The following is a 15,578-nucleotide window of genomic DNA, read 5'->3' as shown; positions in this document are numbered from 1 at the left end:
TAAACAGACTTTATATTCGAAGGCTGCTTCTCATTGATTATTTCATGCATGTAATACAAGTCTTGCCCTTTTTGGAAAGCTGGAGTTTTTTTTTTTTTTTATAATTATACAAATTGTCTGTTCTATTTAAATAATTCACAGCAGTTGCCAAAGAGTAGATGACGGCTGCATAATCTACTGACATGAAACCGTTTACTAATTTCACTGTGATTAATGGTTCGGTTAGTCACACATACAATGTTTCAAAAGACACATTGTTCTTTTTTCCGGTTGTACCCTGTGGTATCTCCGTTAGTAGAAGCCTCTCCCTGCAGCAGCTCTGAGGTTTAAATATTATTTGTCTGTCATGGGTTGCTGTGCATGCTTTCCTCTCCATGTAGCTGCCGGTGACGCTCCCAATTAATTAGCTAAATGGCGGCTGGCTTTGCTATCTCTCTGGTTGCAGGAGCTGGGAAGGAGTGACTTAATGGCCTCCATCAAAATCTAGTGAAAGGAACCACAACAAGCTTCCTGTTGATATAAACTAAACAGTGTCTCTTGATGTGATATTCCACGATGTTTATGGCGTTTCGATCTCTCATCTTTCGTGTGTGTGTCTGTGTGTGTGTGTGTGTGTTCTCAGGGTGCAGCAGCTTATCCGGAGAACGAAGACCAGCAGCAGAGACTGCGGGAGGCAGCCGAGGGGCTGCGCGTGGCCACAAACGCTGCTGCTCAGAATGCCATCAAGAAGAAACTCATCAACAGGCTGGAGGTCAGCAGAGATACAAAGACTGTAACAATCTCAGCCATAGAATGGAGTTACATCAGAGAAATACCACTTCCTCCAGAAGTCTGGTTGGAGAGCATTAAGCACGGCAAAGATCTAAACGCAAGAAAACACGACATCCGACAGTGCGCACAAATTCTAAATGTCACCATCTCCAAATATTTTGAGACGCTCTATCGGCATTTACAAAGTAGCAGTGATGGCACCAAACCTCGGTAAATATGAGCTGTTGATTTGAGATGTTTTGAGTTTTTTTTTTACCATTTAAATGTCAGGCTTTTTAGGCTGTCAACTTTGGGCTTTTACTGCTTCATGACTCCCATTTGGACTCAGTTTGATACCATTTTGAACCAAAATATCAAACTTACTTGAAGGATTGTGCAATTTCTACATGTTTGAAAAACACTTTCACTGTTGAACCGACTGTTTTCTTACCTGGTGCCTTTCATGTTTTTACTCGATATAAAAAGATATTTTTATATTCTTATGTTTTCACTTGCAGCCTACAACACAATGGGTGTTCACATAAATAGGGACAAAAAAAAATGTGATTCATAGTTTTGGACTTGGATTCGCTGGAGTGATTTTACCTCTGGCTTGGTCTGGGAGTGGCTCGGGGTCCCCCCCAGAAGAGCTGGAGAAAGTTGCAGGGTACAGAGATTCCTGGGGTTCTTTGTGCTCTGTGCTGCCACCGCTAAACCATACGCATTAAGCAGTTAAGAAATGGATGGGTGGATAGTTTGGGGCAAATAGAGTAAATAGGGAAAATGTTTCCCCTTGTTACCCAAATAATAAAGGACCAGTAAAAGAATATGTGAATCATAAAATTCTACCTGCATACAACAAGTCCATTTTAACAGCTAAACTGTATTTGGTGACATTTATTCATCCAATTTGTATTACCAGAAGGTGTCATCTTTTTCATTAATGTTAAGGAGATGTTAAGAAGCCCAGACCCAGGTAAAAAGCCATTAGTCATGTCCTTTAATTACTTCATTAGCATGCTCTTCACTCCAGAATCCAAATGCTGAAAGGGAATCACAGTGATTCAAAGAACTGATGTATTCTGCATGGATGTTTATGTCTTTTTTCATGCCTCAGAATGCTGCCAAGCAAGCTGCGGCTGCAGCCACACAGACCATCGCCGCTGCTCAAAACGCTGCCGCCTCCAACAAGAACACAGCTGCTCACCAACAGCTGGTGCAGAGCTGCAAGGTGAGGATCAGTGCTGACGGCGGGGAGGGGGGCTGGGATCCAATTTGCTCTCTGATGTTCTTCATTTTTACTTGGACCGCTTTACTTTTGACCCTTAAACGTGCCATTGTAGCGACATATATCCTCATGAAGCCTCTTTCATGTCGGCTGTTAATAACATTGTGTTTTTTTTAATGTGTGTGTTTGTGTGTATAGGCAGTGGCAGACCACATCCCACAGCTGGTTCAGGGAGTACGCGGCAGCCAGGCCAAACCAGAGGACCTCAGTGCGCAGCTCGCCCTCATCATCGCCAGTCAGAACTTCCTACAGGTGCTGCACGTCCTGGCCTTACCGGTTTTTCCCTCTTGCCACAAAAGGATTATTAAATGGGCCTATATTCACACTGAGCTACTTTATGTCTACACTGGGAACTGGGATGGAAGTATAAATAGTGTTGCGGCCATGTGGGGACCCATTAAAAATAGGCTTGTAACCTCTTTTTGGTGTTAAAAGGCAGTTTGTGTGTGTGTGTGTGTGTGTGTGTGTGTGTGTGTGTGTGTGTGTGTGTGTGTGTGTGTGTGTGTGTGTGTGTGTGTGTGTGTGTGTGTGTGTGTGTGTGTGTGTGTGCGTGTGCGTGTGCGTGCGCGTGCGCGTGCGCGTGCGCGTGCGTGTGCGTGTGTGTGTGTGTGTGTGCGTGCGCGTGTGCGTGTGTGTCATATGTCAGTGTTACCTTTAGAGCTCCACAGTGACATAAAAATAAAAGCCTATTCAACAGAGAAACACTTGCTCGTTATTAAAAAAAAAAAAGTTATGCTATATATATATATATATATATATATATATATATATAAAGCATAACTGGCTATTTTTCTTCATGGTGAACGTTTTTCCTCTGCTTGGTTTTCACTGCAGCCCGGCAGTAAGATGGTGACCTCGGCCAAGTCGTCTGTTCCCACAGTGACGGATCAGGCTGCAGCCATGCAACTGGGTCAGTGTGCCAAGAACTTGGCCACCTGCCTGGCTGAGCTGAGGACGTCTGCACAGAAGGTAGAACACGGACACACGGGAGAAGCCGCGCATGTTGTGTCTTCATGAATCCACTGCATTGACGATCTGAATTACATGCAGTCCAGTAACCAAGATGAGGTTAATTCACTTTGCTCATTCCACTTGCACTTTAGCGTACGTGCGAAATGTCAACATTGACAAAAAGAAATCCACCCAGATGTGGCAGTTTTAGTGTTTTTGTTGCCACTCAATCATATCAAATGCATCGCTCTTTACTAATTTTTTTTTTCTCACTGCAATTACACTACAATTTTAACACTGGACTTATGACATTCGTTTGATGCAGTTCCCAGATACATGTTTTAGAATTGGCAACAAAATGTATTTTTTAAAGGGTCGCTACCCACAGATAAAAAACATACATCAAATCATTCAAATGCAAAGAGAATATTTCCTGTGCTTTCCAGGCTCATGAAGCTTGCGGTCCCATGGAGATCGACTCTGCATTGACTGCTATCCAGACTCTGAGAAGCGAACTGCAGGACGCCAAGCTGGCGGCTGCAAATGCTCAGCTGAAACCATTACCTGGCGAATCGGTGAGAAGCACCGTGACCCCGTGAGACTGTTGCACCACCACGTGAGCCCAGGATACACCGTTACTATTAAATTGCTTTGAATGTGAGAGGTTTTTGCTCTCATCTCCTTTAGTTGGAGAAATGCGCTCAGGACCTCGGCAGCACGTCAAAGTCTGTGGGCTCGTCGATGGCCCAGCTGCTCACATGTGCTGCGCAAGGAAACGAACACTACACAGGTTAGTGCTGCTCACTCTCCGAAAGAATTAAGATGATTAAATCACCGTCGTTCATCTGTGACAGATGCTGGAAACTGTCAATACTGAAGTTTGCAGGCATTTAAAAATGGGACAACCATTCTGCAATGACACTTTCTTTGAAATATGTTTGGACCCTTTTATCAAACATCAACCTGACAGCCGCCTTGAGCGCTGGTTTCATTTCCTTTTCTTTTCTTCCATCTCCCTTCGGCGTTAATCTTAAAGAAAAAAAATGGAGCTCATCTTTTGTCCCAAAGTACTCGAGGAGAAATGCTCCCGCCGTCTGGAGCCTATTTTCTGTGAAGTAATCTAGTTAAATGTAGAATGATATGGCGTCTTCCGATTTGCTTTCCCCCCATCCAGCTGATGTATTGTAGAGGAGGTGTCACATTTCTTATAAGTCTCTTGGCTCTGAGACAAACGCTGTCCTTGCCTGTGTCTCTGTTTTGCTTCTTGCAGCACATTTGTCACAACAAATAAATCACATTGTTCACATTAAGCAAACCTGCTGTCAGTTTTTATGATTTCAAAATGAACACAAATGCCTCCGCAGTTGTCCATTTTTAAATGTTGATCTGTCTGCCTCTAATTGTTCTCTACTTAAATCTTATCCTTGTGTGCAGGGATAGCGGCCAGAGAGACGGCTCAGGCCCTGAAAACTCTCGCCCAGGCAGCTCGCGGCGTCGCTGCATCCACCAGCGACCCCAAGGCTGCAGCTGCCATGCTGGATTCGGCCCGAGACGTTATGGAGGGCTCGGCGCTGCTCATTCACGAGGCCAAAGAGGCGCTGATTTCTCCTGGAGACGCCGAGAGCCAGCAGAGGCTGGCGCAGGTGAGATGTTTCATGAGTGCTTGAGGATGTGGAGTCTAATTATTTTCAGTATCACTGGTGACTCCCTGAAGCAGGAAGGTTCAATCCAACTGTCATCGTTCTGTCAGACTGCAGCACCTGTGCTACAGTAATTCCGTCAAACGTTAATGCAAAAGCAATTTTGGATTATGACAAAGATAATACACTTTCAAATTCTGCTCAAGGGGATTTGCAAGTTCTGAATAACTTACAGCGATTGTAGCCACATAATCTCCGACCTTCAGTAACTCCTTGTGACCTTGGTTCATTCAGTTTTCAGTCATATATTCCTTCCCTAGTTTGATTTGAGTCCGTACTCATTTCTCTTAGTGTTGAAACTGATTTAATCATCTATCCATCTTCTATACTGCTTCATTGAGGGTAATGGACCCAACCCCAGTTCTCTGCGAGTGAAGGCAGGTTTCACCCTGGACAGGTCACCACTTCATCAGCACTTCATCAACACTCACATTCACGTCTACAGAGAATTTAGAGTCACCAATTAGCTTTATGTGCATGTTTTTGGACTGTGGGAACAAACAGGAATACTTGGAGAAACTCCATGCATGCACATGTGGATTTTAGTTTAATATTATTAAACACATATTTTCATTTGAAATTAAAAGTTAAGTCTGACTTACAGAATGGTGAATTTATTAATATTTCTATCTCAGACTTTGATTCTGCTGGAGTTTATACAAAGGTGATGTGACTAAGCTGTAAGTCTTAATATGCAAGGAGATACATTAACAGCCAAATAATGTTCCAGTTTTGAACAACAGCCTTTTTTCGCTTTGCTCGCTATACTTCATTCTGTATTCAGCTTAATGTTTTCTGAAGTATACACAGCTGGTTAGAAATAAAAGTACAGAAAAAACACAACCAAATTATTAAGGAGCGTCACATTAAACATAATCGCACATTTATAAGAGAAATACCTTAACAACTTGTGCCTTCTGGTCTTGAATAAGTTTGACATTAACAATGCTTAGAAATTAATAAAAGAACTCCAAAACACCAGTAAGACCGCTACTATTTCTCTTTTCAAAGTGATTCATGATGAGAAATGTGCTTAATAAGCTTCACTGTGTTGTATCCCAATTGGTTTTGATAAGGTCTCGATTGACACATACAACCTCGACCAGTGTGAGTGAGGGTTAAACATGTTGGTTGATATTTGTCAACAATGTATATTTCACTTCAGCTTGTCAGGTTTTCTTCATGAGCATTTGTAGTTGGTTCTTTCCACTCATCCTGGCTGTCTGCACTCATACATGTGCACCGACTGACCTGTTCTGCTCTGTTCCAGGTGGCCAAGGCCGTCTCTCATTCCCTCAATAACTGCGTCAACTGTCTGCCCGGCCAGAAGGACGTTGACATGGCTCTCAAAAGCATCGGGGAAGCCAGCAAAAAGCTGCTCATAGAAACTGTGAGTTTGACAAGTGACTCATCAAAGCATTTTCTTTAACTTCCACAGCTAAAATACAAAAGAATTAACCAATAAACAACACATTTTTAGCAAAATGTTACTGATAGCGCATTTGTATTACCTTTTTTATGCAAGTTTCAATAAGTTTTAGTTTCATATTTGTGCTAAAATGAATACATTATATGTTTCCATAAATCACACATTATTATGATATTCCTTCAACACATTATCTGTTTGAAGGCACATTATCTCCTCCTGTCCCAGGACAAAAATGCTGTGATATACTGTTATACGACTACTATAAGTGACTAATTGAACCACAAGTGGGGCAACTTGGAATTAAACATCATCCAGAAGAATTCTCACCTTGCGAACAACCATAACGGAGTTATGATTGAATTTGATCAGTTAAATTATTATTACATCACCAGCTTCGTATAGTCACTGTTTAAGGTACCTACATTTTAAACCTCTCTCCTTTGTGTGCTGTTCAGATCCCTCCAGCCTACAAGTCTTTCCAGGAGGCCCAGAGTGGGCTGAACCAAACAGCGGCAGACTTGAACCAGTCAGCGGGTGAGGTGGTGCACGCATCCAGAGGCTCCAGCGGCCAGCTGGCCGTGGCCTCTGGAAAGTTCAGCCAAGACTTTGATGAGTTCCTGGATGCCGGTATTGAAATGGCCGGGCACACTCAGGTTGGTCTGTCAGTTTATTGTCAATGGCAGTAGTTGTAATGAGACCTTTTTTGCTCATTTGAAACATTATTTGCTGTAATTACCATGTGAACAGATTAAGATTTCACACATGCTGATATGTGTTTCATGTGTCCTTCTGTGCCATTTCAGAAAAAGGATGACCAGGTCCAGGTAATTGGGAACTTGAAGAACATCTCCATGGCCTCCAGCAAGCTGCTGCTGGCTGCTAAGAGTCTGTCTGTGGACCCAGCAGCCGCAAATGCCAAGAACCTGCTCGCTGCTGCTGCAAGGTACCACAGCCAGCACAGCGTACACACCGACTCATAGCTTTATTTATATAGCTTATGAAGCACAATTGATTAGAAGTCCTTATTACTCTCAATAAAGTTCTTAAGAGATGGTTTTCCAATAAGGTTGACACCATATAATTAATGGCAAACGACAGTCAAAACCTCGACTACTTTGATCCACATAATATAAAATCACAAGCTATAAATGTGCTTTGCTGACACAGAGCATCAATATGTTGTGATGCTTTGGGGCTAATATGGCTCCAGTTGTTTGAAATTACAGCTTGAGTTTGAACAACTACGACATTGAACATTGCAAATAATTATAATCAAAGTGAGGTTTGTTGTGATATTGACATTGTCAGCCAAACACATTTAGACATCTGCTCACAATGAAAACATTTTTTTTTTTATTGAAGGCTTTAATGCGACTGATTACAGCTGCCAGCCACAGCGATATTTTGAAAAAGTACAAATAAAGAAGCATAAATGTTAGGGTCCTCCCACAACCAAATGTACTCGCTCAACACTGGCTTTCCAACTTTAAGGATCGTGTGATATGAAAATTAATTGATAATTGCTTTGTTTCAGAGCGGTGACTGACAGCATCAACCAGCTGATCACACTGTGCACACAACAGGCTCCCGGCCAGAAGGAATGTGACAACGCCCTGCGAGAGCTGGAGGTAAACACACACAGCTTCAGCAGTGTGTGATTGAACAGGAACAGTTGCATTTAGATTTGTGCCACAAGACTTAAAGTTGCGAATCAAGAACCGTCACTCCTGGTCTCACCTCCGAGAAAGTTTTGTCAAACAAACTTCAAAGCTCTCGCTGCTTCTTCGTCTCACAGGCAGTCAGGGGAATGCTGGACAATCCCAACGAACCAGTCAGTGACCTCTCCTACTTTGACTGCATCGAGAGTGTGATGGAGAACTCCAAAGTAAGAGTTACAGATGAAGACACACACACACACACACAAACGCTCTTTATCATCCTAAGCATTCCCTCTTTGCCTCTCTTGGTTCTGCTGATGCCCCGTTCAGGTCCTTGGAGAGTCCATGGCTGGTATTTCTCAGAACTGTAAGACTGGAGATGTGCCTGCCTTTGGGGACTGTGTGGGGTCGGCCTCTAAAGCACTGTGTGGCCTCACTGAGGCTGCAGGACAGGTGGGGCACGCAGAGACTTTATCATGGCTGTATAGTACTTTTTCTAGCTCTTTCTTTTTTAATGAATTTTTTGTTGGTCGGTCTCACCCAGATGAATTTAGTTTGCTTGTTTGTCCACAGGCTTCCTATTTGGTGGGTGTGTCTGATCCCAACAGTCAGGCAGGACACCAGGGGTTGGTCGATCCAATCCAATTCGCAAAAGCTAATCAGGCCATCCAGATGGCCTGTCAAAATCTTGTAGACCCGGAAAGCAGCCCCTCCCAGGTGCATGCACACACTATTCTGACATTTTACATTTGTGGTCCCCATAAAAAACTGTTTAAAAAAAGGCAATTTAGTTAATGACTTCTCACTTCCACAGTCATAGAGCTGCATGAAATCTATTGATTTGTATATTACTTCTATGAATGTATAACATTATGAAGGTTAATCCCATTAATACAATTTTAATAGAAACCTTTGATATAGTAGATGAGTTTCCTTTTACTTGTACAGTATGTGTAAATGCTGTTAAAAAAAAAATCACAGTTCACTATTTTATGCAAGCTTAAGGCACATGTGAGGGGTATTTCCTCACTGCAGCGTATCCTGTGAAAACAACATTTTCAGACAGAATATCCCTCGCTCATTTCCCATTTGGTTGCGTGTCATTGGACAGGTGCTCTCAGCAGCCACCATTGTTGCTAAGCACACCTCAGCATTGTGCAACGCCTGCCGTCTGGCTTCCTCCAAGACGACCAACCCGGTTGCCAAGAGGCACTTTGTCCAGTCTGCCAAGGAGGTGGCCAACAGCACAGCCAACTTGGTCAAAACCATCAAGGTTAGGATTTCAGGCCTGGCCAATGACTCAGTCCTTTGTTTTGACACATCATAATGTCATATTAAATTTAACATCAAGACTGAAGGCCTCAGCTATTCAAACTGCATAATATAAGATTATGTACATGTTCTCCTCAGCATGCTATGTCTGCCAGTGTATTTTTAGTCTTGATTCTTGGGTTTGACAAACTGAATAAGCCCTTTCTAATTATTTTTGGGATGCATGTTGATATCCTGACTTGCAGGCTTTGGACGGAGATTTCTCAGAGGAGAACAGGAACAGGTGTCGAGTCGCCACGGCTCCACTAATAGAGGCAGTTGAGAACTTGACAATATTTGCTTCGAACCCAGAGTTTGCCAGCGTCCCAGCTCAAATCAGCAATGAGGTATGACTCCATCACCATCACTTTGGTATTGTTTACTAAGAATCTAATCCTGAATTGTTATATCATCTGCAAAAAAAAAAAAAAAAAGTTGTTGAAAGCAAATCTGTGTACAGCTTGTTTGAACTTGAGCTTGGTTTTTTTTTCCGCAGGGCTCTGCGGCGCAGGAGCCCATCCTCCAATCGGCTCGCTCCATGCTGGACAGCTCGACACATCTTCTCAAAACTGCTCGCTCATTGGTGATTAACCCCAAGGACCCGCCCACATGGTCCGGTCTGGCTGGTCACTCTCGCACCGTCTCGGACTCCATCAAGAGTCTCATCACAGCCATTCGGTTAGTGAACTAAGTCTTCAAGGATTTTTACAAATGGGTTTTAAACGAGAATAAATATATATATCCATTAGAAATGCATGGAGATTTTGTTGGATATGTGCAGATTACTGCCATTCAATCTAGTGTTGCATTAAGAAAGGATGACAAAGGTGTATTGAAGTTGCAGTGACTACATACAGTCTGTTGTGTCTCTTACAGCTTTGTCTTGGCCTTCAACGGTTTCTGCTGCCAAATACTCTAAAATGTTTCTTTCACAATTACCACACCTCGCATAACACTTTCAGTGTAAATATTCGGAGTAACCTTGTTTGTGAAAAGAGCCATTTTAATCATTTGTCACATTAATTTGTACTTTGTGTCCACAAACCTAGATTATTTCTTCCTATTCCTTCAGCGATTTCAATAATATCCAAATATGGTGTTTATTTACCGTAGTTTGGCTTTGTAATAGTAATACTCCAGTCTAAAAGTTAAATATGAAGTTACCAGCAACTGGCTCACTCCATTTAGGTACTAAACACAGAAACACTATGCCTTTCTCTTTTATATAGTATAATCCATGACATCACTTTTTATACAGTTTTCTTATGCCACTGGCTACTTTTGCTATGTATTGATGCAGTTGTCAAGATTAAGGAAGGGGAACTTTCAGAGCTGAGGTTGCAAAGTTGACAACTAGTACTGCGATACAGCTCTTACTCTCTTTTATCTGTTTACATTTCAAAGGGTGCTCAAATCTGCACCCTGGGGTGACCTGCACTTGTCTGTAGACATCAACGGTTTACAGGTTTAATCTCCTTCACTTTACTTGTTACCCGACCTTGCTTGGAACACAATTGATGCCTATGAGGGACTAATACCAGAGTCAAATACACTGAATGCAACTTTTCCCCAGTGTTTCAGAACATTTGCATTCACTGCCTGTCAGCTGAGCATCTATTTCACATCTGATGTCCATTTTAGACTGCAAATATAGTGCTGGGAGTGTGGCTTGGACCATGAATAGAATTCAGTGATATACCACAGTGCCAAAGAATACAAATGGTCGTGATCTCCATCTTGCAGAACCTCGTAGCTTTGTTAGTCTCATTACACACACAGATGAGGTTTACATTGAGTGTGCCAATTTGCATGGAAATGGGTGTTTTAACTAGTTTACACTGCCCTCGAGGCAGGATTCGCAGATGAGTCAGAGGGATCAAGTTAATTTGGTTGCCCAGCTTGATGTCCCTGTGCAGTGACCAGAGCCTACAGGCCACATTGCAGCAGATGTAACCTCAGCAGCAATAAACTGAGCAATTCACCAGCAGAGATGTTAAAACGACATCCTGAAATCTGTCTGTGTTTTAATAACGCTCCCACATGTTAGTATTTGCTCCTCTTTGCTCTCTTCCTGTATGTAGTGTTTCCTCTGGTCATCACTCATTTTTATATCCAACTTTTATAGCTTTCTGTTTCCTATGTTTTCCTGCTCTCGTTTTATTCTCAGGGACAAGGCCCCCGGCCAGCGGGAGTGTGACTCGTCAATTGATAACATCAACAAATGTATCCGGGACATTGAGCAGGCCTCTCTGGCAGCCGTCAGCCAGAACTTAGCCAGCAGGGATGATATCTCACTGGAGGTAAGCAACCATTGAAGATGGCTCAATGTTTTCCTCATATAATGCAGCCATCTCTGGGTTGTTGTTTTTTTGCCCTTACAAGGTTGTCCTTGTCAGCCTTAGTTCTCCTTGTCTTCATATATTTGTTAGGTTAAGTGTTGTTTCTAGTAGTGTTTTAGTTCTACATGTATTGTTTATTGTGGCTCAATTGTTAGCAATTTCAAATAGTTTCAGGTCCTGTGAGGCTGCACACATTAAACTGACACAATGAATTACATTTATAAACAAAAACCTCTTGCAATGCAACCATTGTTTTAAATGAATGTCTCTTTTAGAAGTAACCCTACGGTACAGTTTGGATCCTTATGTTATCCGTATGTGTCTATATTTGATCAATTTTGACCCTTGTGAATTGCTTTTTAACACATCTCGAGTGATTTGTAATTATGCACCGCTGTCTTCAGCGTAATCGAAAGATGAATTTGATTTTATTTGTTTTCTTCAGGCTCTGCAGGAGCAACTCACATCCACCGTGCAGGAAATTGGCCACTTAATTGACCCGGTTTCCACTGCTGCCAGGGGCGAAGCTTCCCAACTAGGACACAAGGTATATAGGACATGGAGTTCATTACAGTTATAGCGTAGCTGCAGCGTAGCACCTTTTATAGCATTATTACTCAGTGACGGCTGTAATGAATGGTGGCTTTTTATTGAATTCAGTACTGTAACATTCATCAATAATTACATAAATGCTGAGTAAAAGATGTGTTGTTCAATCAGCTTCCTCTGTTCAGTTTTCTCACATTAGTATCAGTCTTAACAGCTGAAATGAAATAAGCATTAAATCATTAAAAAAATCTTTTGCTTTCTATTTTTTTTTTTTTATAATTGTCATTAAAACTTTGACATTTTGCCTCAGGTGACTCAATTGGCTGGTTACTTTGAACCACTCATCATGGCCTCAGTGGGGGTGGCCTCAAAGCTGAAGGACCACCAGCAGCAGATGACTTTCCTGGACCAAACCAAGACCCTGGCTGAGTCCGCCCTGCAGATGCTCTATGCTGCCAAAGAAGGGGGAGGAAACCCGAAGGCAAGACCATTTTTCTGCTGCACTGTCATTCTTCGTGGGCTTCGTTTGAACTGGTCCAAATGCTCCCACACTCGCATAGATTATGTCTCGGTGAATCATCTGTGTGCATATTCATTATTCGTAATGTGGGCATCTGCTGTGTCACACTCCACAGGCGTCCCATACCCATGATGCCATTGCAGAGGCAGCTCAGCTGATGAAGGAGGCCGTCGACGACATCATGGTGACTCTGAATGAGGCGGCCAGTGAGGTGGGGATGGTGGGAGGAATGGTGGAGTCCATCGCAGACGCCATGGCCAAGGTGGGTGTAAACAACGAGGGCGACAACCCACCGCAGAGAATCGGCATATTTTGATAATGGTTAAAAACATTTTTAATATTTGGCTCGTGCATAGGGAGTAACCAAAGTGTCTGCCTCTCAGACATTTAGATACATTTTCACTGCATTAGCAGTAGCTGAGTGCAGTCCTGTAGACATCCTTTCCCCGGTGAAGTACTTAATTTTGTCTGGGGATTCTTCAGTTCCCAGGACAGCGACTCTCCTCTGAGGTGAGCAGCCAGAAAGACTTTCAAAGGGAAACTGTCCAGGAGGTATTTTGACCCCGTGACCACTTCCAGCTGTTGTACTCTCAGGTGACTGTGAGTTCGACCAGCTTCCTATCCAGATGTGCCCATTTTACTCTTGGTTAATATTAAGACACATTTGGTTTTTCACCACCATCTGCCCCGGCTCAACAGCAGCTGGTTACTGTTTGGTAGAACTAATCCATTTGTGTTTAGAGACAATATGGCTGCTCGTCTGATAATAGGATCATGGGAGTTTATCCTCAGATGATCAGGACCCCCTATTGAGTGAAGGGGTCATTGCGTCTATCCCCATTTCTGCAATGCATACTGCCAAAGTCCACTTAATTGAAAGAGTAACTGGTATAATTGTAGTGTGCAACATGCTTTGCGAGGACATGAGAAAATGTACTTTCTTTCAAGTTCCAGAGACAAAGAAACAACAGATTCAAATCTGTCTTTTAGTTATTTTCACACAAGGTTTTGTCGTTTAACTTTGAATTTAGTTTTTACTTTCTTTTTCTCAATGTAGCCTGCTGCCATGAATATAACATCTTGATTACCTGCAGTGTATGCTGAGTGTCACAAAAAGTCAAAGATTAACACATTAATCCAAATAAAAAGCCACTGACGAGGAAGGAACTCGACTGTAGATGCAATTAAACTTTCCTGGCACCGAGTCAGAATGGTTGTCTTTTCAATTAACAGTCAGAATATTGGGGAACAAAAGTGAAACCAAGCAAGAATTTTTTTTTTTTTTGGGGGGGGTTTGTTTTTTTATCTCAAGCACACACAGACACTAGCGTTGGTTAATTATTTTGCACCTCACCTGCCGGCTTGAGAAAAACAGCGAAGGTGAAAAGTACCTGACACAAGTTGGTTTATCAGAGGAGAGCAGCGTCTCTGCGTCAACTTTGCGCAGCACGTCATGAATACTTCATGAAAGTGGTCACATGTTGACCGTGCAGGTGTGCGCCTTGGGTGCGCGTCACTCAGTGCACTTGATTAAATGGGGATAATCCTCTCCCGTAATCCGTCGGCATAATGCTGGCTCTCGACTGTGGTTTGATTGGAGGTGATTTCAAAGGCTCCTCTGAGGAACTTGGTGAGGGTTGCAGATTCAGACGTGTTCCGTCTCTCGGCGGGAGGACTGAACATCATGTACTTGTGATATTGGGGATTCATTTCAGGAGCGGCATGCTTTTCCCACATGGTGTCATCGCTGCCGTCTCTGCCTTCCCTTCCACATGTGTTGAACACTAATTCAGGAGAAATTCTGAAAATATGTTTCACAGCAAGCTGCTGTTTTTTTTTTTTTCCCTTTCTCATTGATGATATTTAAAAGCTGTAATTACAGAGTAGATCTGGTGGATAATTTATAATTAGGGTTTATCATTCGTACGGCTTTTATTGAATATCAAATTGCTTCAGTACTAATGTACAGATGCCTGCACACCTACTGGAATTGGTATAATTGAAAGATGCATTAGATTTCACATGTCATTGTCGCTAAATGATCAATTCTTTTCACATCTGAAGATGTACCTGCTGTGAAGGACAGACCAATCTCACCTAAACTGAAGATTGCAGGGACATTTACATGGTTTGCGTGTGTTTCTGTAGCTGGATGAAGGAACGCCGCCGGCACCCGAAGGCTCTTTTGTGGATTACCAGACCAATATGGTGAAGCACTCCAAGGCTATTGCTGTCACTGCTCAGGAAATGGTAAGTCTTTGAATGAATTTGGAATTGGACTGCAACTATTTGTACTCATTTGTGGCTGTGGATTCTACTTTGGTAATCCAAACTAATTCATTTCAAAAATGATCTTGATCTACAAGGGCAGCTCATGGGAGGACAAATCTGAATATTTTGCCCTTTGAGAACAATTACCGGACTGACATCGGGTATGTGTTTATCCCTCAGATGACCAAATCGGTGACGTGTCCGGATGACTTGGGATGCCTGGCCTCTCAGGTCACTGTAGACTACAGCCAGCTGGCCGTTCAGGGCCGACTGGCTGCCCACACAGCAGAGCCAGAAGAGGTGAGGAAGCCACCCAGAGACAGGCAGACATTACTCATTTAACTGTACTGCTACATCAAGTCTGGCTCATTATTTTATTCCCGATATTGCTCGGGAGTAGCACTGCCGACCTCGCTTCAATTTCTAAGCTGAACTTGAGTTTCTTTTCACTCTAACTTTTTATTGTGTTTGGCATGTTTATTTTCTCCAGATTGGTTTTCAGATTAAGACCCGTGTACAGGAGCTGGGTCATGGCTGTATCTTCCTGGTCCAGAAGGCTGGAGCCCTGCAGATCACCCCGTCCGACAGTTTCACCAAGCGTGAGCTCATTGACTGCGCACGTGCAGTCACAGAGAAGGTAACATCCTCTAATCAAAACATTCTGATTATCATGGCGTTCCAAGTAATATTTGGCATCATTTGGGAAATTGTGGGTTGTAGCAAGTGATTTTGTTTTAATGACTAAGGCTATATTCACACAACAAGTATATATGCTCAATTTATATTTTGAGATCCAAGTTTTTGTTGTTTAC

General features: G+C 42.6%; 1 protein-coding gene across 4 annotated transcripts in view; it reads left to right on the top strand.

Annotated features, from left to right (window-relative positions):
• Positions 1 to 15,578, top strand: part of tln2a (talin 2a) — a 96,545-nt gene that overhangs the window by 66,959 nt on the left and 14,008 nt on the right. For all 4 annotated transcript variants that reach the window (XM_080495222.1, XM_080495223.1, XM_080495224.1 and 1 more), the window contains 24 exons: positions 623 to 751; positions 1,868 to 1,981; positions 2,177 to 2,290; positions 2,873 to 3,007; positions 3,436 to 3,564; positions 3,677 to 3,779; positions 4,424 to 4,632; positions 5,960 to 6,079; positions 6,574 to 6,771; positions 6,922 to 7,061; positions 7,653 to 7,746; positions 7,914 to 8,003; positions 8,107 to 8,229; positions 8,350 to 8,493; positions 8,888 to 9,049; positions 9,294 to 9,434; positions 9,584 to 9,765; positions 11,255 to 11,387; positions 11,872 to 11,973; positions 12,286 to 12,456; positions 12,611 to 12,757; positions 14,644 to 14,745; positions 14,947 to 15,066; positions 15,257 to 15,403. In XM_080495222.1, coding sequence (XP_080351348.1) covers positions 623 to 751; positions 1,868 to 1,981; positions 2,177 to 2,290; positions 2,873 to 3,007; positions 3,436 to 3,564; positions 3,677 to 3,779; positions 4,424 to 4,632; positions 5,960 to 6,079; positions 6,574 to 6,771; positions 6,922 to 7,061; positions 7,653 to 7,746; positions 7,914 to 8,003; positions 8,107 to 8,229; positions 8,350 to 8,493; positions 8,888 to 9,049; positions 9,294 to 9,434; positions 9,584 to 9,765; positions 11,255 to 11,387; positions 11,872 to 11,973; positions 12,286 to 12,456; positions 12,611 to 12,757; positions 14,644 to 14,745; positions 14,947 to 15,066; positions 15,257 to 15,403 — 3,249 coding nt within the window. The remainder of the gene's footprint in view (positions 1 to 622; positions 752 to 1,867; positions 1,982 to 2,176; positions 2,291 to 2,872; positions 3,008 to 3,435; positions 3,565 to 3,676; positions 3,780 to 4,423; positions 4,633 to 5,959; positions 6,080 to 6,573; positions 6,772 to 6,921; positions 7,062 to 7,652; positions 7,747 to 7,913; positions 8,004 to 8,106; positions 8,230 to 8,349; positions 8,494 to 8,887; positions 9,050 to 9,293; positions 9,435 to 9,583; positions 9,766 to 11,254; positions 11,388 to 11,871; positions 11,974 to 12,285; positions 12,457 to 12,610; positions 12,758 to 14,643; positions 14,746 to 14,946; positions 15,067 to 15,256; positions 15,404 to 15,578) is intronic.

This window comes from Blennius ocellaris (genome assembly GCF_963422515.1).
Source record: "Blennius ocellaris genome assembly, chromosome: 1".
NCBI classification, from domain to species: Eukaryota; Metazoa; Chordata; class Actinopteri; order Blenniiformes; family Blenniidae; genus Blennius; species Blennius ocellaris.
The sequence above is the reverse complement of the archived record's forward strand: the minus strand, read 5'-3'. Positions and strand labels throughout refer to the sequence as shown.